The following is a 23267-nucleotide window of genomic DNA, read 5'->3' on the forward strand; positions in this document are numbered from 1 at the left end:
AGGCAGCCTCCGGAAGGACCCCCTTCCTCCTGCAGCTGCCCCCGGTAAGATGGCTGCGCACAGCGGACAGGCGGGGGGTGGTATTCAGTCAGGAGAGAGGGGAGGGGGGGGGAGTTAGTCAGGAGAGAGGGAGAAAAGGGAGTCAGGAGAGAGGGGGGGGGAGAGAGGGAGTCAGGAGAGAGGGAGTCAGGAGAGAGGGGGGGAGAGGGAGTCAGGAGAGAGGGGGGGAGAGGGAGTCAGGAGAGAGGGGGGGGAGAGAGGGAGTCAGGAGAGAGAGGGGGGGAGGGAGTCAGGAGAGAAGGGGGGAAGCCTGAACAGCTGTGAAGAGGGGGGGAAGGGAGTTGAGAGGGAGGATGGGGGAGGCAGAACATTACATCACGGGCAAGGCCGGGTATATCAGCTAGTATTGCATATATATATTTATATGCGCACACATCACCAAAGTGATCAAATGTTGAAACACAACAACTGAAGAATAAAGTGATTTATTGGTCCATGATGCAGACTCAAAGCCTGATGTTTCAGTCCTTGAGAAAGGGCTCCCTGGGGACCGAAACGTTGGGCTTTTTGTCTGCATCATGGACCAATAAATCACTGTTTTCTTCAGTTGCTGTATTCAGTTCCAGTGATTTCTTCCTCTTTATACCTCTCTTCCTTCACCGTGCACCACGAATGTCATCTTTTCGGCATATTACCCTGTGTGCAGCCATTTGTGTGTGTGTGTGTGTGTGTGTGTGTGTGTGTGTGTGTGTGTGTGTGTGTGTGTGTGTGTGTGTGTGTGTGTGTGTATGTATGTATGTATGTATGTATGTATGTATATATATATATATATATATATATATATATATATATATAAAAAGAAGAACAGGTGCACGCCTACTGTACTACTGATACACAATTTATTAGGCTGGACAGGTAAAAGTAGCTCAGTCACAAAAGTAGCTTGTAACTAGGTGTGTTATGAGAATGTCTCATGCTCCGTCACTGTAACGAGTCCCACGCGGTGATTCTGCACTCTCCGGAGTTCTCTTCTGTCCGCAACTGGATGTGGGCTGTGAGCCTCAAACTCGGCTCCTCCGGCAACAGCAATTATCAATGCCACATCCTGTTGCTCTCTGGTACTTGCTTCACTTGGACGCTTCTCAGCCTCTGGCCACTCGTGATGCCTGTGACGCTACACGTAATTGGCGAACCTACGCGTTTCATCTTTACGACTTCATCATTATGGGATGAAGACGTAAAGACGAAATGCGTAGGGTCGCCCTTTCTCATAACATGCCTGATTACAAGCTACTTTTGTGAGTGACCTACTTTTACCTGTCCAGCCCATTAAATTGTGTATCAGTAATACACTAGGAGAGCACCTGTTCTTCTTTTTGTTCTTGTAGGTATCTTTGAGGAAAGTGGTGATTCCTGTGTTCAGGTGCAAAGACTCCGGAGGACTGATACACTGGAACTAGTCATATTATCCTATTATATTTTGTATGTATTTTTTTTATAGTTGTTTATATATTTCTTATTGTACAGTTTATAGTTTTTTGTAATTGACAGAATCATTAATGATTTCAACATTGGTACTGATTGCAGCAATATTTGTTACCTAATATCCTACAAATAGATTCCTAAAATATTTATTCATCTTTTCACTAGGTATTATCAGTTACACAAGTAGTCCAATAACGTGTTGGGAGCATTTAACACCCAGACTATAGCCAACATTTGTATAACAATTAGGCGCTGTTTTAGTTTTGCTTTATATATACAGTATATATTTATATTTGCAGCTTAAAAAATAACATATCTTGTTACTAATGAAAGAGAGAGATGGCGATGCATTGCCGAAAAAAACTCACCATGGGTAGGTCGATAACAGCAAGAGTAGACTTTATTGGCACATTGACAGGATTAAAGAAAACACTTAAAGAATTATGTATCAATCTCTACAAATGAACTGACTTCTTTACATATGTCTGGCTACACTTTATAGAATTGTTTGTCCTTTATGCGGTTTAGAAGCACTGTTCTCACTTGGGATTTCGTAAGCACATTTTTACCTATCTTGTTACTAATAAATGTAGATTCCTGGTCTTCCCCATGAATTCGTAGAAAGAGAGAGAGAAAACCCACTGACATACTGTATACCTCCCAAATTACTCCATTATACAATACATGTAGAGATACCTGTGAATGCAACAGAGATAATGGATATATTTCAATTCCCGTTTTAGCTCTCTCCTCTACAGCTAAAGCCTTATCATGGAACCAAGTCTTACAGACTTGGCAAATCACTTTCGAACTCTGGCTGAGCTGCATTTTTTCCCCCAATTAAAAAGGGCAAATTTTGCCTGGTTTTCGACCTCGTGAAAATGTTTTGCTGATCTCTACTCGTTAGTTCTTTTTCCTGTCACTGTCTCAGTCCATTATTTTGTAGTTCTTGGTCAGGCAGGAAAATAAGTTTGCTGGGCGTGTAAAATGTGTGTTGGAGAGGGTTGTGAGTCTTGCTATGAAACAATTGTATGTATGTATATTTGTATTTATATAGCACCATTTATGTACATAGCGCTTCTCAGCAGTAATAGACGTGAAATAAGAATATAACACATAATGGGAATAAGCGCTTCAGACAGGACACTAACAATAGGAAGAGGGGTCCCTGCCACAAAGAGCTTATAATCTAAGTGAAATACTTAAGTAATTAGATGGGGTTTCAGATAGAGTGGGAGGGAAGGTGTGCAGTATATTCTAAGAGGAATGGAGCTCAAAGTTAGGTTCATTGAGGAACAACGTTTCTAGCATAGTAAAGCAGAAGAGACCGGCCTTGAGCAGAGGCAAGAAGAGATACAGCAAGAATAAATGTTAGAGGCAATTTTAGGGTCGTGTCCCTGTTAAATTATTTTTATAAAAAAAAACAATACAAAGTCCGAGCATGACACAAAAGAAAAAAATCACTGATGTCAAAAATACTCTTTACGCAAGGAATGTACATTTATTTTTGTTTTAGGCCACAGCCTAATTTCCATAGGAAAATAATTTAGAGGATCTCTAAAGAATAGGGTGACCAGATTTCCAAAAGTAAAAACCGGGACACAATAAAAATGTATTTCTAAAACAAATTACATCGTTTAAAAATAAATATTATAATGGTATTTGTCCAATAGGATCACCATTTATACTGTTTTATTACATTTCGGGGTATGTCGGCCCAACGGGACACATCATAAAAAAAACGGGACTGTCCCAGCTAAACCGGGACGTCTGGTCACCCTACTAAAGAAGCACATCATAGATTTTAAAGTTGGACTACCAGAATAATATTAATTGTTATATTTAGAATATAAAAGTGCATCATAGACAAACTTCTATGTTTGGCCAATAGCTTGACATATTCCAGTTGGGTTTGTATTATGTGACAGGCTGTGCTTTTATGAGGGACTATTTCATAGCTTCCTTTAAGATACACATGAATTTTAAAGGACCAAGCAATTCCTGGAAGCAGTCTGAAAAATAATCTTCAGAAGATGGCCCATTGGGATCAACTCATTTTGGTTTTGGGCAAGTCACTAACAATATGGGCTCTATGTATCAAAGGCAAAATGTTATTCTGTTGCAACTCACTCTGAAATATACCTGCGCCAAACAGCGTCTATGGATTAATCTTAGCTCCGTGAATGTCTGCGTCTCTCTGCAACGAGACAAAGGATTTATGCAGCAAGTGGGAGGAGTTAGGGAAGAGTTATATTTGCATATTGCCACAGGTTAATGTATTAAAAAACATGCGGTATGCATTCCATTTCTTGATGGTTTTCTTCGTTGGTTTTCTCCGCCACCTTAAAGGTGGTGTAAATAGTTTTTTCAGCACAAAATACTAGCGCTACATTCGGCACATCCTAAAACATTAGAAATACACTTTATAAATATATCACATTTCAGACATAATCAGACAAAATCCTAAGTTTTTCAACGCAAGTGCATCAGTACAGACCACTTTCTTGATACACAGACCCCTATATAAAACACCAAAAATAGATGGTAAGGTCTACATAGGAGGAACTTTAAAAAGGTTCTAGTTACAGTGCTGTGTAGACCTCAGTACTTCTGTATATGAGAACAATATAATTATTAATACCAGACACGATAAACCAATTTACATTTACTTCTTTCTACCTTCCCTAAGCTCTTCAACATGTTGTTTGGGATGTAAGATCTATTTAATTTCATTAAATGCAATTTAATATGAATACATTTTAAATAAATAATATTTCATATTAAAATCTTCAGGAAGAAATGACCGTCTTCATTTTTTATTTATTATGTTATTACCATATTTTTTTCTATATTGGATTCTATAGGTTTAGATGTGAATTCTGGAAACACCTCCATATACAGTATGATGAGCGCTATGCATATGTATAATGTGCATTCACAAAAATATAGATGGCAAAAACAAAACATAAAAAAACCCGGTACCTTACAGAGAATATATCCAGAATTGTTTTACATGGGTGATGTTCTTTAATCTTCGACATATTGTTTTTTACGCACATCATTATCACACAATAATACACTGAAGCTACAAACGGATCTGGGGAATGCAAATACGCACTGAAAATGTTGACTTGGAGTTTCCAGTAGCCAATAGCACACATTTCCCAAGTACATGGAATTTACAAGTGACGGCTTAATGTGCTAGTTTGTATCCCCATGCCCAACACTGCCAGATATTTACTGGATGATGCTGATATATCCCAACATTAGTAGAGTGCAATAAAAACCTAACTGAGCTATCTAATTTATTGTTAGATTATATGCCTGTGTGGTGTGTGTGTATAATATATGTATGTATATATATATAATATATATGTGTATGTATATATATATATATATATATATATATATATATATATATATATATATATATAAAAAGCAGAAAATAGCTGTGTTAGTCCAGTTGCGATAGTGCAGAATAAATGAGTTCTTCAGTATTAGGTGATACCTTTTTTATTGGACTAACAATTTATGTCATAGGACAAGCTTTCGAGAGTTATCCTCTCTTCTTCAGGTCAAGCAATGCTCGTACATAGTCCGGGCATCATGATACAGAGCTGACTTGCAGTACATTATAGGGTCTAATTTTTTTTTGCATTTGCTATGTGTCTTACCATCTTTCACCATTATTAAGAGGTTTATGTATATTCATTATATATTTTTTCTGTGGTCTGGATTTACTTACCATTCATATTAATCATTATCTATTGCATTGGATCGGCCGATCTTAGTCACACTACTTTGGGAAAAATTATTTTTTCCCCTGGTTCTGTTATGGTATATTTGCAATAATATATTGTTATCTTGTTTTGGTTCTTACCAGACCTATTGTACCTCTTTGGTGTTTCTACGCTGTGTCACATAGTGATTTGTCATATGATCTGTGTGGGTCTGTTTTATGTGTTTTTTATACTTTTTGCTAATAAAGTCCATTTTTTTCTATTTTTCATTATTAGTGTTTGAGTGCACCTCTTTGACCCTACTTTTTCTTTGTTATATATATATATATATATATATATATATATATATATATATATATATATATATATATATATATATCCCTCCTTGCCTGGCTCTAATGGAGCTGGGCGTGGATATGAAGATAGAATAATGATGTACGCCAGGAACTTTTATAGTACAAACAAGAGCTTTATTCAGTCGTTGATAATGCTCGCCAGTAGAACAGACAGACTTCACTTCAGAAATTAACTGGTGTCAAGCAATATGATTACTCTGTGCTTCTTCCCCTGGCAGCTCTTGTTATGTTCTCAGGTATACTGAAACAATTACTTTCTTCCAAGCACATTGCTAGACTGGTAAGTATGAGACAAATGTATTTATTTAACGCAACAGAGTATTTACTGATTTGTCTCAGAAGCTGCATAGAGCTGTGTCTAAGGCCTGGGACATAGTAAAATCAGCGTCGCTGAGGCGGGCTGAGCCGCGCTGAACAGATGCACAAAGCCCCTGCATCTGTAATCAGCGCGGCTATAGTTTCTCCCTCCGCATGCTTGCTGATGCGTGCGGAGGCTGAGAAAATCAGAAGCAACAGGCAAGTTTGAAATTTTGCCGCTTGGGGGAGCGGAGGAGCGGTCACGTGACCGCTTCCATACAATGGGGCTGCAGTCGACATTTTACCTACTGTGTCGGTGAGATAGCAGAGCCACCAGACAGAGTAGAGGCAGCACAGAAGTGTGTGTGTGTGTCACTGTGTGTGTGTGTCTGTGTGTGTGTGTCACTGTGTGTGTGTGTGTGTGTGTGTGTGTGTCACTGTGTGGGTGTGTCACTGTATGTGTGTGTGTCACAGTGTGTGTGTGTGTCACTGTGTGTGTGTGTCACTGTATGTGTGTGTGTCATTGTGTATGTGTGTCACTGTGTGTGTGTCACTGTGTGTGTCACTAGTGTGTGTGTCACTGTATGTGTGTGTGTGTGTTTCACTCTGTGTGTGTGTCACTGTGTGTGTGTGTCACTGTATGTGTGTGTGTGTGTGTGTGTGTATGTCACTGTGTGTGTGTCACTGTATGTGTGTGTGTGTGTCACTGTGTATGTGTGTGTGTGTCACTGTGTGTGTGTGTCACTGTGTGTGTGTGTGTGTGTGTGTGTGTGTGTGTGTCACTGTGTGTGTGTCACTGTGTGTGTGTGTCACTGTGTGTGTGTATGTGTGTGAATATATTTATCAAAGTTGCACAATGTTAATAAATAATTTATTCTCACAACATGTCTTTTTTTAATTTTTTTAAAATATTATATAATATACACACACCCACACACACACACACACACACACACACACACACACACACACACACACACACACACACACACACACACACACACAGGTTCCCCAGTGACACACAAACACACAGACCACTTCAAAGTGACACACACAGTTACCCAATGACACACACACACACACACACTGACAGCTACCAAGTGACACACACACAGTGATACCCGCCTCCCAAGCGCGCTTGCTGTCTCCTCTGCCAGGACAGCAAAAAGCTCCTGGTAGAGCGAGCGGCAGCAAGCGAGAGCGAGCAGCAGCACCAAATTCTTTACTATGTCCCAGGCCTAAGGCTGCGCTTATAGTGCTTGCGACGCGACCGGCTCTTCAAAACAAATGCATTGTCGACTTCGTCGGCGCTTATAGTACACACAATGGCGACAAAGCGACGGCACAACAGTGCTACCAAAAAACTGGTAGTTACTGATATTTGATTTTTTCGGCGACGGTCTCCCCTTGCGGCCAATCAGGAGCTTCACAGTGCCTCTGCCCTCCCCCTTTTCTGATGTCACTGGCCTTGTAGCCAGCAACGTCAGCTAAATTTGAAATTTAACTTTCGCAATGGCAACGGCGACCGGTGATGTCATTGGTCGCATCGCCGTCGCCGGCACTATAAGCGCGGCCTAAGGCTGCACTTATAGTGCTATACACAATGATATACATACATGATACATACTGCCCATAAAGTGAGAATTGGTTCCTAATCCTAAAGTCAAACTCATTCATTCTCTTTTTAGAATAATTCATTTTCATATTAGATATTAGATATGCTACATTATGTTACATTATCTGTTCTTCAAGCATGCAGGTCCAGAGACATTACTTAAATGGAGACTCCAGGTTATTAAATCTTGCAGTGAAGTTTTGCATTCATCTTCTAACACGGGGTAGTGCAAACTTTTCCAGCTGCGCACCCCTATCTGGCCTGTGCCGAAGCTGCGCCCGCCTCCTACCTTCCAGTCGCGTCACGGGGTCACATGACGTCAGGTCACATGACCGCACGGCGTCATCTGACGCCGCAATACCATGGAGACGCGTCACAGCGTCTGAATCCTGGTAAGTTTTTTTTGTTGCAGAGGCATCACGCGATCCCCCGGCATTAATTTAAATGCCTGGGGGAAGAGCGCGGGGCCTCTGCAACAGCCCGTGCCCCCCAAAAATATCTCCCTGCCCCCAGTTTGCGCACCTCTGTCTAACAGACCATTTGTTTCATATAGCTGACAACTCATGGCCTATTTCTAATGTATTGGAATACTTTTGTTTTTTAACATAAAACAAACATATAGGCCCAGATTTACTAAATAAAGCTAAGACACAGCACACCTTAAAGCCCATTCAAGTTAATGAGCCATAAACGTTGCTAAGACTGTTTTGTAACTTTGGGTCATAAACTATTTTGCTCAGAATTGTTTTTTTTCTGGTATTTTTCCTTTGTATTATTATATCACCAGTGTTACCAATGAAAACAAAATAGAAGCACATTTCTTTAGTTTCCACACTCCCCTTGTTTGTCTCCTACCTGTAGCTGGGCTGCTACAAGAGGTGGAACTCAATAGAAAATTCAAATTTTCATCAGTTTTAGGTGTTTATTCTATATCAGCCAACATGGTCGATCGGGTCCTTTTCAGATGGAATTCCCCATTGAAGGCAATTACAAATTTAGACCGAAAACGTCCCTATAGTCCATTTCAGCTGATATAGAATAATCCCATTAACCGCAAATCCGAGATAAACGGTTGGTGGTGTTTTTCCTGTGTTGTTCGGTTAAAAACCTAAAATATATCTATCTATCTTAGGTATGTTTCTGTACAAAGGTTCAGTTGTGCAACTCATTATGATATCACCAGTATGATGTCACATGCCAGATATATAGCCTACCAGGTACAACATCCAGTGGCTGCATTGCTTTGAGAAATTGGGGATGGTGGATAAGAGGTGGCGTAGGAGATGGGCATCCAAGAACAGTGAGGAAGAAGGAGAGGGTTGTGGTTATAGGGAGGATGGGGTGAGGGAGGCAAAGAGCATGGTCCAGACAGGTTTGGGGTGGTATGTAGTGGTTACACAGTTGATGGGTAGATATAGGAGGCACGTGGGTGATGGGGGGATGTAGGCACGATGGGGGAGAGTTGTAGGGGGTATGCAGAGTAGAGGTGTAGGGGACGATGGAGAGGTGTTGTGGGCAATGGGGAGAAGTGTAGGGGACGATGGGGAGGAGAGGTGTAGGGGGCACATAGGCAGGAGTGGTGTAGGGGGGACACAGAGATGATGGGGAGGAGCAGAGTGTAGGGGGCACATAGGTGATGAATGTTTCATATATAACCGTTAACATCTGCTATATGGGTGTATGTTACACTGGGTACAGCAGTCTGAATTTCTGAAACAGAAGAACAAAAGGAGAAGCCGACTTGAAGAACAAAGTTTGAGACAAGAAGCAGTGCAACTATTGTTAGAAATTGAACAAAATATCCCTACTTTGGACAACCCCCTCCCGGGCAACACCGGGTAATTCCGCTAGTATATATAATTATCTATTAATGACCGTTTTATATTTCATATTGCAGTTATGTTTTGCATTTTCGTGAGGCTTTTTGTTTCCTGATGTTAATGAATGGGATACCTAGTACTTTCTCATTTCATGCCAGCATTTCATATCAGCCAACTTTCCCTCACTTAGGAAGAGTGAGCTGTTCAGTGAAGTGTCAGGTTAGCATGTGTAAACCTTAATAAATACAGCATTGTGTTTGACCTGAAACCCTTTTACCTGTCACATACTGCTCATGTGTCTCCTGCCTCTGCATCAACACAGCTTCTAGAACATTTAGATGCAAAACACAACCTCTGATTTTCAAACAGCCTTCACCTCCTGTCTGATTCACCCAGGCGATGATAAAACTCACATTTGGGGAGCAGTGTCCTATTGTGTTGCTGCAGTGATATTATTCTTAACCCTTTCCGACTCCTACATGAAGCTTCGCTTTCTTCTGTGCCAAAGGCAGCAGAGTGTACAGTATGTAGGAATAATTACAGGGGCACGTCCATGCCAGTCTTGCTGTTAAGGAAAGGTTTGAAACATGATTATGATAATCCATCTGAATGCTGGTAGTCATTATTATGACTTACATCTCTGTTTTGTGTTGTGTTCCCTGCAGAGAGATGTGTTCGGATGGTATTAAAGATGTTGGGATTAAGCTCCAGTTCAACCAGTGCTCACAATCTCTCCGAGCCTGACCACTCTAGCGCCCTAGGGATATCGGCGTTGGATGCTGACAACCAGAGGTATGTCCTGGCCATCCCTGAAGCAGAGACCTGGCGCAAGCATCGATTGGGTTTGACCCAGGCCACACAATCTTGCACTCTGCTGGAGCCCGAGACCCTCTCAGAGACTCTGGTTTCACGCACGGCGAGTTACGATGCCTTGTATGATCTGCGGGCACAGGAAGCGGAGAGTAACTTCCCCTTCGAAGGGAGCAGCATGTTCGAGGTATCAACGTCTGGGGTGGATGCAGAGTTTCCCTTGAGCCCCCATGTAATTAAACGGAGGAGAGGAGGCCTGATAGAGCAGAAGGACATTATCAAGGCCCACGAGGCACACAAGATGCAAAGCACACCTCAGGCACGGCGGAAGGAGTGGGAGTAAGTATAGTTCAGTCTGGGGGTTTGAGTGGGTAAAAATGTCAGATCCTAATCTGAATTCATTAGATCTCTGTGCCAGTCTTACCATAGGAACTAATGGCAGTGAAGTATAATTGAATCAGCCCAGTTTGTTCTTTTTCTCTGTGTATTCTTGTAGTGGTTATATTCATACTGTACAAATCTAGGCTGTGACTTTGTAATGGACCATCTTGCAAATTCTTATCCACAATGAAGTTACCATATTTACAGTAACAAAGCTATAATGTGTACAGAGCACTATACAGTACATATTACTATATGTAAACTATGCATGTACAGTATTGCACACCTATAGTATAGCATAAAGCAGCGGTTTCCAACCTTTTTTTGATTAAGGAACCCTATACAGGCATACCCCACATTAACATACACAATGGGACCGGAGCATGTATGTAAAGCGAAAATGTACTTAAAGTGAAGCACTACCTTTTTTCAAACTTATCGATGCATGTACTGTACTGCAATCATCATATACGTGCATAACTGATGTAAATAACGCATGTGTAACAGGCTCTATAGTCTCCCCGCTTGTACACAGCTTCGGTACAGGTAGGGAGCCGGTATTGCTGTTCAGGACGTGCTGACAGGCGCATGCGCGAGCTGCCATTTGCCTTTTGGGCGATATGTCCTTACTCGCGAGGGTACTTAAATTGAGTGTCCTTAAAGCGGGATATGCCTGTAATTATATTGTGAAATCCTAAGGAACCCCAACCCTCTCTAATAGCGTGTCTAAGATCAGATGCATTGTAAGGAACCCAAACCCTCTCTAATAGCGCATCTGAGATCAGATGCATTGTAAGGAACCCCAACCCTCTCTAATAGCGCATCTGAGATCAGATGCATTGTAAGGAACCCCAACCCTCTCTAATAGCGTGTCTGAGATCAGATGCACTGTGAGGAACCCCAACCCTCTCTAATAGCGCATCTGAGATCAGATGCATTGTAAGGAAACCAAACCCTCTCTAATAGCGTGTCTGAGATCAGGTGCATTGTAAGGAACCCCAACCCTCTCTAATAGCGCGTCTGAGATCAGATGCATTGTAAGGAACCCCAACCCTCTCTAATAGCACATCTGAGATCAGATGTATTGTAAGGAACCCCAACCCTCTCTAATAGCGCATCTGAGATCAGATGCATTGTAAGGAACCCCAACCCTCTCTAATAGCGTGTCTGAGATCAGATGCATTGTAAGGAACCCCAACCCTCTCTAATACGCGTCTGAGATCAGATGCATTGTAAGGAACCCAAACCCTCTCCAATAGCGTGTCTGAGATCAGGTGCATTGTAAGGAACCCCAACCCTCTCTAATAGCGCGGCTGAGATCAGATGCATTGTAAGGAACCCCAACCCTCTCTAATAGCGCATCTGAGATCAGATGCATTGTAAGGAACCCCAACCCTCTCGAATACGCGTCTGAGATCAGATGCATTGTAAGGAACCCCAACCCTCTCTAATAGCGCGTCTGAGATCAGATGCATTGTAAGGAACCCCAACCCTCTCTAATAGCGCATCTGAGATCAGATGCATTGTAAGGAACCCCAACCCTCTCTAATAGCGCATCTGAGATCAGATGCATTGTAAGGAACCCCAACCCTCTCTAATAGCGCGTCTGAGAAAAGATGCATTGTAAGGAACCTCAACCCTCTCTAATAGCGCGTCTGAGATCAGTTTCATTGTAAACTCTTCTGTATTTGGTACGTACAATTTAAAATGACCTGGAAATTACAGAGAACCCTTTAAGGATGCTCGGGGAACCCTGGTTGAAAAACACTGGCATACCGGTATAAGATACTGTATGTATAAAAAAGGAAAAAAGTATCCTTACTTGCAAAGCCTCCAAAATGTTTTACCTATTTGATTTCTGTGTTTACTTGTGCCTGTCAGAAGAATTCATTCAGTTTCTTCTACGTACTCCGTTTTCTCCGACCGACCACTCATGCTGATTGGCTTTTTTCTTGCAACCGCTACCCCTTCAGTTAAAACAAAAAATGTTTTTCTCACATTTCCTCTTGGCGACCTCATACAAAACATTAGCTTTTCTTCCTGGCATGTCTTATTTTGAAATAATGCCTCTCTCCAGAATGTCCTTTTATAATCACATTATTTATAATAATGTTAACTACAGTATAATAATGCTTCTCTCCTGGATGTTTATTTGATATAAAACAATGTATAATAATGTTTCTCTGATGCTTTTTATAATTATTTTAATACAATGCGTCTCTCCTGGGTAATTTGTATAATGTTTGTTTATTTATAACTGTGCTTCTCTGCTGCATGCCTTTTAGCGCCTCTAGTGTATATGAGGCAGTATTGCTTAATAAATTGGACGCTAAGGGGGTAATTCTATATAGTCCGATACAGCTGTTCGGGACGTTTGCATCTGACTATATAGAATAAGGCCCTAAATGGTGAGGTAAAGATGTCTTGTAGATAGTGCTGTTATTCAAGATACTGTAGATCATTCTGTTTTGCACGTAGGTATTTTTAACCCCTTCTCTGCTAGAGAAATCTGAAGTACAGTGCAGACCTTTTTGGCAGAAAAGGTTTTAATGCTATGGGGTAACTGCACAGAAGGGCTTAACCGTGATGCATTGCTTTGCAGTGTTCCAGGCTCCTGTATGTATCTATACCATGGTACAGTATGTATCCTTACATGCTATTGTAACAATGACCATGCCTCCTGCTGTAGAAGCGCTCACCTCACTAGATGGGACTGTTTGCTGTCCATAAGATGTTGGCTTGTTTTTTTAAATGGAGAAGGCCCCTGACAAAAGCTTATGCTGGTTTACAATTCTGCATTATGGACACTGACTGGGGAAAAGTGCCGGATCCCTTAGAAAAATGACGTAATATTGAACACACAAATAATTCAATGTTAAATAAAGCAATGTATTAGACAAAATACATGTATCCCCTCCCAGGTACTATTTCAGCCATATTCCTAATGATTTAGTAATCATTATATGAGATTTTTTGTTGAGCCATAATGAATGTAACCCTCCCTGCCCGGCTCCTTAGGCAGGTTACATCGGTGTAGGGGTGTATTAGACATTCATATTGATTTACCTTGTCTCAGGGTGCTGTCTGTGGTCAGCTGCATGATGGAAAAGATGGGCGCCAGGAGTTTTATAGTACAACGTAAATCTTTATTTATGTTCCCCTGCTTGGGAACACTGCAGTCACAGGTACATTTGCATTGTTGTACTTCATTTCATTCATCCTTTTAATATGGGTCTTCCCAGAGTGCCCACTCAACGCTCATGTGAGGTGCGTTTACTTGTTACGTAACATGACAATCATTTGTTGGACCGGACCTCCCTTCTTAGTAATATTCTTATTGTCCCTTTTACTGTGAACCCATGCTGAGATCATAGCCTGTTCTGTGCAACGTTACGGTTGCATTCCAACCCCTGCTTTGGAACCGCTACTTCCTCAAGGGGTACTAAATACTGTGGGTGGGGATCTGCGGATAGGGCTGATACCCAGACATCCTGGGGCACTTCTGCTTGGCCCACTGAGGCATGTCTCCATTCCCATTACTGGAACATGCTCTTCTCTCTTTTGAACATATTATACGATCCTATCTGAAGGGGCACTGACCCTATCTGAAACACAATAACAGGGGGGCTTAATCTAAACTACACTGTGGGGAACACCTTCCCTACCTCTACTCTCTGAAGCCTCTCTCTTCCATGCTGGAACAGTCCCCCAGAATCCTCTGCTCCAGACCTCTATACCTCTTATGACACAGGACTGCTGTATCACCACTGGGTGGAGCTTAACATCTACTATTACTGTTAACCCCTCATTTACTTTAGTAACCAACACCAGGAGTGGAGGGGGATTACAGAAGGTGCTAGTTCATCCACAAAAGAAGCCCTGTTACTAGTTCTCCACAGATATCATATATACATATCTTATCCAAATAGAAGAAGCAGTTTCGTACCCATTATAGCTTTAGCCCATTGGCAGCAAAGGGGAAAACTGAATTAATAAATGATTTTCCACCTAAATATTCAAAATGAGGCTAGACAGGACAATTAGTCTTTTTCTGCCTTGCACTGCGATGTGTTGATGCATTTGTGAAGTTGAAGTGATAACTTGAGCCTAAAAGCCTGTCAGTGAATGACAAGCTTGTGGCTTAGTGCCCATGGAGTTAGCATAAGGGTGACGTGGTGACTATGGTATGAGAAGGCTTCGAAAAGGAAATTGAACGTGATCTTGTAATATATATATATATATATATATATATATATATATATATATATTATATATTATATGTGTGTGTGTGTTTTCAGAATTCTGCTTATGCCTTGAGCCGCCATATGATTAATTTTATGAAATGATTCACAAGTTATGATTCCCCCGCTATAAAAAAAAAGAAACTGACACTCCTCTCTAATAGATGATCAAGCCATTTTTGCATTCATAGAGACGTGCTTCAGTCTTTATTGCCCCTGAGAGAGACAGTAAGTTAGTGCTGACAATTGGCAATCGCTAAAATGATATGAATGCTTTCCAGAGCCTTAACACCCTGTGTGATAATTCTCCATGAGTTGTGTAAACCTTCTGGGCAGCCTGACAGAGTTTGCATTTCCATTGCAGTAGAAACAATGAATTGCATTAGCGTGTGTGACTTGCGGCCTCGTTTTAATAACTAGGAGAAGGGAAAAGAATGATAAGTTGCCAGACGAGAACTTGCAGTGCGTAATATGTGCAACACATTCTCACTCCCTTCAACCAGACTCCACATTCATGCTGTGCTGTCACGCGTCACAGAACCACTGATACCACAGGCTTTGTATTGAGACACAAGGAAAGGTTAAATACCAGAGCATTGTCCTGTAAGGAGTTTGTGCCAAAGGAGGCTTAGTAGGTTGTCATAATACATATTATTCAAAGACTAATACAGGTAGTCTGTGTCTTTTTTTATAGGCAGTACTGACTGATACAACCTGGTATAATATATACATTGAGTAACTCTTCCTCTAACACCTCCCACAGCTACAAATAGTTATTCCCTGGATTGCTTGCTTTCAAAGAGTGGAGCAATGTACATTGGTACATTAGCATCTATATAACATATAAAGATCCCACAGTTTTTTCTATTTCAAGCCACATCTAAGGCTGAGGACCTGCTGTGGTCAGCGCGTCAGCCGGCCGGAGCTACAAGGCTCTAGTGATTTAGAAGCGCTGACGCGTCACGTGGTACGCAAGGGAACCAATCACAGATTGGATCCCAGCAGCCAATCAGAAGACAGATAGTGTCTGTGGGGCTGCTGCTGTGCGGTGCTGTTAACTGAGGTGCTTGTGTTTGTGTCATGACCGCGCCCACTGACCCGTTTTGGCCACGCCCCCACCCCCCGCGCCGGAAAAAATTAGCTGCAGACCGCAGATCGCGGTGCATTGACTTGCACGCGCCGCCGGCAAGCAAGGCGGCCGTGCGAGCGCGTGCAGCGGGGCCTTAGCCTAAAGTGTACTTTAGAAGAGAATTTGCATGTTTTGCTGTTCTGTAAGCCATTCTCATATGCCCAAACGATGTGAAAAAGGCTTTTTCAGAAGCGTTTTCATTCCGGCTGTGCAAATCTGGGCGGAATCACCAAGCTCACTTTCATTTTGCAAACTCGCAAACAGTAGCTCTGAAAAGTGCAAAAGATTAAGTCGTTTCTAACAACTCGCATTTTTTTTCTCACCACCTCAAAAAGAAGTGGGTGAAGATTGATAGGAATTGCGAGGAGGAGGACTTCCTAACTTAATAGTATCTGCAGTTGTAAATGTACAATCCTACCATTCAGGGCAGCAGCTCTACCATTGAACTAAACCAGATGCTGGGAAACTCCACTCTCGCATATCTCTAAGGCCTTGCCCCCGCTGTGGCGGACGCTGCACGGACTAGAGCCCTCCCCTCAATGGCGCTGGGCCCGCTGCGAGGGGGGGCCGCAGCGCTGGGGCGAGAGCTACTCCTGCTCTCAATAGAATTGAGAGCAGGACTCGCGATGAGCGATAAGGCACGCCCCCCGGCGGTTCAGCCAATGAGGGCGAACCTGCCGGGTGACGTCATGGCTGCGCCCCCGTCACTCCCCCGCCACCCCCCCCTGGTCTCTCTTCCTGCAGTGAGCTGCAGACCGGGGAATCGGCTGCACGCGCCGCCAATCTCGCGGACGCGCGTCGCAGCGGAGTTACCGGGGCCTTAGCCTTAGGTGTCTCAGGTGTGCTAGTTTTTATGCACAAGGAACATTGAACTGGCAACTAGAAAGTAGAAATCATCTGCTTTTAAAGGGAGGGGGTTACAGGTGTGAGTAGTAGAGTAGATAAATGGTAGAGCTGCTGCCCTGAATGATAGGGTTTGGGGGGTCCTAATCCTGTTGGGTCTGACACTGGTACCCTCTTCATCATAAGGGCCCTTATACTAATTGGTCTTAAGGATATATTTTAGGATTTGTGACTCCATTTAAAAATATTTTGTATAGACATTAGCATATTTCCCAGGGTACCTGAGGTATGTTTTTTTTTTTTTCAGCACAGGCATCTATCCCTAATAAATCTTCTCCTCTTCCTCCTTCTCCACCACCTCGCAAAAACACAATTTTTTTCCTCAATCTTTTTTTTATTGGAAACATAAAGATACAGGTACAGCAATGTCATGGACACATGACTAGATTCGGCGAGGTGTTTACCAATAAACGATTTTTCTTGTTGCCGAGCTAATGAGAGGATAGAGAAGGGAAGAAAGAGGGGGGAGACGAACAGACAGACAGGGAGGGGGGGGGGCGCGGGTGGGAAGAGTCCCCGTGAATCTCCGTCCCATCCACCCGATGGCGGCCGCTCATCCCAGGCCTAAACCGGACCCGGGTCCTGCGGCCCAAGCCAGGGGTCCCAGATTTTCCGAAAAGGCTGCATTCTTTCTGGAGCAAAAACCCTATTTAAGGTTCTGGAGGGAGTTAGCACCACCTTCAGGTCATTCTAAGACGTCCATTTCCAATGGGAAAGAGACTGGCCTCCTAAAACAATTGGGCTGCCTCTTGCAAGTGAGGAGGCATCAACAGAGTGAGTTTCTGTGCTGTGAATGACAGGCCCTCCCCCACTACAGGGTTACATTTGATGCAGTTTCCCCCCCCTGGTTTTGCCCCAGTTGTATAGCCAGGAGACACTGATAAATGATTCAGAGGCTATGTTATGTAATAGCACTGCTTAGTAAATATATGGGCTCTAACATGTTCTTAATTTCAGAATAAAATGAGACTCAGATGGAATTCAATTATAAAAAAACAAAGGCGTCTCTTTCACACAGCTACTGAAAAGTTGTTACATTTCATTTTGCCAAGCGTTTATTCCGAGGGAGGAAAGGTGACGAGACAAAAGACATGAATGAGTTTTTGTTGCGTTGTCTGTGTGCTAGGTATAATGATTAACATTTTATATCCCTGTCATTATGTCCTATCTAAGTAGCATTAAATAATGTAAAAAGACCTTTGTATGCTCTTGAAAGCTGCTCCACTTGAAAGATACAGGGGAGGATTGCATATAAAACTACATCCATGTAATTGTCTGTCAATAGCAGAGGATGGGTTGGCAAACATTATCCCTTTTCCAACAATACTAAGGTAGTGTAAAACAGTGATTCTGCACTTAAAGCTGCAGTATCACTTGGCAACATGTATTGCAATTGCAGTAAACTCATGCAGACTTGTTTTATCATTTATAATGTGTTTACAAATCAATGTAAAAATAAATAAAAAATACAACATATTATACAATATCAACTGGTTTAATTATAAATCCAAAAATTGTATTGTTAGACAGCGCCTAGGAGTGTATTGCAATACAATTAATTCAATTAAAAAAATGGTTTAATTATAGCCTTGTTAGGGGCTAGTAACTCAATTTACATCGTGCAGCCTCTTGGGCAGAAAATTAATTTATACCACTCTGTTGTCTAGTAATGTACCCATGATTATCTGGTCATTCATTACATGTCGTTTTTATTCTATGTCATGATATTGTATGACAAGGTAGTCAAGCACACCAAAAATATCAATCTAAAGGGGATTTAATTACTAAAAAAAGAGTCATAACTGCATCCAACGTTTCGGTGCAACATGCACCCTCATCCCTGATGAAGGTGCATGTTGCACCGAAACGTTGGATGCTGTTATGACTCTTTTTAGTCATTAAATCAACTTTTTGATTGATATTTTTGGTGTGCTTGACTACCTTCTTCATGTTATCTCTTGACCTGAGTTTTTGTGTCTAGCACCCATCCGTTGTTTCCTTTTAAGCCTATAGACCCCATGAGGGGTATCCCAATTTGCTGGACCTTGTTTTGTTTTTTGTTTATACTAATGATATTGTATGAAGAATGAAACTCGGGACTATACACGCCAACAGCTGAGTATAAATAAAAGACAATGAACATGTACAAAAATGTCAACAAGCTCAAAATAAATAAATGACACATTATGCAACTGGCATTTCCCCTATGCCCCTGTGCAATACTATAGAGATTTGAAAGGACTCGTGTCAAGGGAAAAAATAAACAACCAATTAAGTGATCATATATAAATATATTTACATGTATTTAAAAATTGGACAAAAATAAGCCAATAATCTTACAATAGAATTTTTTTTTAAAAACCATGCATCAATACATATAAAAAAAGTCAACAATGAGACACAAAAAATAGAACTGCAATATTAAAATATATACCAGACTCACGGAAGACCAGACGACTTACACAGGAATCGGAGCACAAGGCAGAGTAAAGGGTTAAAGAAACGGGTTTATTCTGGCAAATGCCAACAGGGAACATCACAAGCATAAACACAGTGAACACACACAAAATACAGTATAAAACACTTAAAATAACAAGATTTGGCACTTACGGGGTTGACAGGGGTCTCCTATCTCTCCAGGTGCTGGTCGCAACATGAACCCGCTTACCCAGGTTGTCGCCCACAAATCTAGCCTTGTCCGCACACAAAGTCCATAAATCACTGCTGGCTCATATTTCCAGGCAGCCTCCGATTAACGAGACTAGCCACAAGCAACATCTGACTGCCTGGACCTCTGTAGCGGCATTACGTTAGTAGATTTCACCCTGCCATTCAAATGCATGGAAAAACTGAGCTCGGCCAATCACAGCACAGCGGGAAGGACAAATGGGCCAATCACAGAAGAAGGGGGCATGGCTAAAGGTCTGGGCATTTGCCGATCATGATGTCAGGTTGAGTGGGAGATACAGATAAGCCAATCACAAGCGCCTACAGTAGCTATTGCAAGACGAGAGGGTCCACGAGGGTAGATGAGATGGTGCCAATTTGGCAGTCCCAAAAATGGCTCTGCTTTTGGCCTGTGTGCCAAACCAGCAGATGTCCCTTGGTCACAACCTTCCCTGGACTCTGCCCTTTCTTCCTGACCCTCCCAAGTCCTGGGCAACTCGCCGGAAATGGGGGCCTACGTACCCTTTCCTTCGCACATTCAAAGCAGCGAGCCAGGTCTAGATATTGGCTAGCAGATAGAGCAGCCTCCAGCATGCAGGGATGCCGCTACAGCTCTATTGAGTCAACGAGGCTTCGCCAACAACACAGGAAATGACGTCACAGAAAAGGCTCGACCAATCCCTTTGCGTTTCGCATGATGGTGCTTCGTGAGGGGTTGACCCAAATGGACGCCTCTTGTACAATATATAGCCCGCCTATCACATCCATTGGCTGGTGGGTTAAACAATCAAATACTCACACATTATATATATAAATGTTTCTAAGCCTTGTTTTGTGTTTGAGCCTCAAGCTTTACATGGTTAATGTCTAAAAAAATCTAAAAAAAAAAAAATGTAAGAAACAACACAATCCATTACTGCACTAAATTAAAACACCACATGTGAGCACATCCACAAGTCCCAGACAGGTCTGCAAGCCTGCTTTTCACCATGATCTCTTAACATACAATACTTCCAATGCAGCCGGGGATTCTGGGTTGGCATGCAAATGAGCACTCACAGTGCAAAACCACTTTGCTTGTTGTCCATTTTAACATGGATCTAAGGCTAAGGCCATACAGCCTTTTCCCGTGCGGAGGCGTGCGAAGCCTGTGACGTCACCCGCGTGAAGCGGTGTGTTTTGTGTCCATGTTGGATGCGCAGTAGGGGGCGTGCCTAGAGGCGTCATGGAGCTGGTTTGCCCTCACTGGGCGAACCGCTCATGTGACCACCTGTTGCGCCAAGAAATCAGTTTCAACTGATTTCTTGTGCAACGTGCGACCCCTCCTCTTGCGCCCGCGCAGTCTGTGGGCGCGATCAATGCTTTTAGGCAATGTGATTGTGCCCCGCGTGGTCTGCGGCAGTATGGACCTGCCCTAAGAAGTGCATAGCAAGTAAACCTACTTACAGACAGCTGTATCGACATTTTTTGTCTCATCAGTGCAAAGGCTGATTGTAGGTACGTAGCGGACCCCAGGCGATTCCTTGAAGAGCAGCCCTGCTGCAGCGTCATGACGTCTAGTCATCAGGTGATATTGCAGTCATGGCAACACATTGTCATGTGATGTCACATTTTGAAGGCAACGCATCGCCATGTGACATCACAGCGTAATGTGACATTAGGTTGCCATGACAACGCAATGCTGCAGGAGGAGATGCCGCTCTAGAGAAGGTAGGAAACGCCCCTTTCACTCACTCCAACACACAATTACCTTGGGGTGAGCAGCCGGTCCAGAAACTCTGCAGTTCCCTCTTCCAGTCAGGTGGAAGTTGGATCCCGGCACAAGAGAGTATTGCAGGTGGTCAGGGAGGTGGGGAGCCATCGGCCGCCACACCGACCCAGCAGGGCAACCCCAATCGCCCCTTAGGACAATCCGTCCATCACTGTGAAGTTGGTTACTGGCAATGTGAAGCTGGCTAAAACCAGATGTGATGCTGGTTTAACCACTACCAGCTTCACATTACATAGCCAGTAACCGCTGGACCATCATATGAACCACAAATGTTCTGGCTCTTGTTGTCAAAACCTCATTCTGTGTTTAGCGGGTATCCGACACTCCCTCCCAGGATCCCCGAGGAGAGGCGGTGTAAGAAAATGCAGCATATAGTTCCAAAACAGCTTTATTCTATCAAATATAGATGCAGTAACACTGGAGGACTCAGGCAGGCAGTAACACTGGAGGACTCAGGCAGGCAGTAACACTGGAGGACTCAGGCAGGCAGTAACACTGGAGGACTCAGGCAGGCAGTAACACTGGAGGACTCAGGCAGGCAGTAACACTGGAGGACTCAGGCAGGCAGTAACACTGGAGGACTCGGGCAGGCAGTAACACTGGAGGACCATTCCTTTTTATACATGATAAAAAATAGTTTCAAATCTTTAGTTCGCCCCTTTTTCAATCACTGAATATCTAATAAACAACCATTACATCTTGATACCTTTACCCTTATTGTGGAAAGTTTCATATGTAACCTGCGGTATCATTGTGGTCTCCACATTTTAAATTTTTTTTGTCCTGTCTGGTGTCTTAAATGTTTTTTTCTCTTTTTGATGTTTGCATGAAGCGGAGTAAAAACCTTAAATGAATGCATTAACTACTCATTTATATGCCGATTTATGTCGGTACAGTACCTTAGTATACTATGTGATTACTTATATGTTACTATCTTAAAAGCCACTATCTTTTCTGTTAGTCCTATATCAATGTGTATATATGTATTGCTAAATGGAGCTGATTATAATTACTACTGTTAGTATATGCTAATTTCTAATTAGTTCCATGCTTGTGACCTCTATTAAAGGTTAAGGTTTCTCGCAAGATATCAGTTAATAACACTCCCTGTCAGAAGAGGATTGCACTTACCTGCCATTCCTTAAAGAGTGGCCCTCTTCTTGTGGCGTCATGTGACATTGTGTTGTCATTGCAATGTGTCGTCATGTGATGTCACGTCATGGCAACGCATCACTATGTGAAGTTGTGGAATCATAGGACGTCGGATCGTCCATGATAACACGATGCTGTAGGAGGAGCGCCGCTCCGGAGAAGGTAAAAATCCCCCTCTCACCACTAACGCCAAAATACACACACACTTAACTTATGGTGAGGAGCGGCCTGCCGGTCCGGGGACTCCTCAGCTCCCTCCTCCGGTTGGGGTGGAATTTGGGTAACGGCGCCGATAGGAGGGACAGTATTGTAGGTGGTCAGGGAGCTGCAACACCGGCCTACAGGCCCACCGCACCGACCCACCACACAGAACCACCAGCCAAGCCTCGATCAAGCAATTCGCCCGTGCTCCTTGTGACTTTATTTTAGAATGGAAACTTGTACAAAAAAGAAAGTAGCTCACACTGTATCTGTTACATTGTAATGGGTAAGAGCCCTGCATCCCTGAATCTCACCGATCGTCGAACACAGGGGTTCGGTTTAAAATGCACAGGACGGTATTAAAAAACAAAAAACAAACATTTTTCAGTGTGTTGCTTTGTAGATCTTTAGGTCCCTATTTAGTATAGTGAGAAGCGGGTTCATCGTTAGTGATGCATCGACTTCTATTCAAGTGTTTAGAAGTTGATGCATCAGTAACATTTTCTTATAGGTTTCAATATATATTGAATGGAAGTTTTGATTGGTGAAGTGGACTGTTAGTAATGCCAACTTTATTTCATATAGCGCTTTTCTCCCAATGGGGCACAAAAGGCTTCACGTTACAGTACAGTGCGGGGTACGCAGCACATAGGATTTTTGTACAGTCACATTCCTTGCCCAGATGAGCTTACAATCTAT

The 23267-nt window shown here is 42.7% G+C and overlaps 1 protein-coding gene across 1 annotated transcript in view; it reads left to right on the forward strand.

The window, feature by feature from the left end:
* Positions 1-23267, forward strand: part of LOC142503812 (uncharacterized) — a 241366-nt gene that overhangs the window by 86417 nt on the left and 131682 nt on the right. The window contains exon 2 of the mRNA XM_075616538.1: positions 9979-10462. Coding sequence (XP_075472653.1) covers positions 9993-10462 — 470 coding nt within the window. The 5' untranslated portion in view covers positions 9979-9992. The remainder of the gene's footprint in view (positions 1-9978; positions 10463-23267) is intronic.

The sequence above is a fragment of the Ascaphus truei genome, chromosome 10, assembly GCF_040206685.1.
Source record: "Ascaphus truei isolate aAscTru1 chromosome 10, aAscTru1.hap1, whole genome shotgun sequence".
In the NCBI taxonomy this organism is placed as follows: domain Eukaryota; kingdom Metazoa; phylum Chordata; class Amphibia; order Anura; family Ascaphidae; genus Ascaphus; species Ascaphus truei.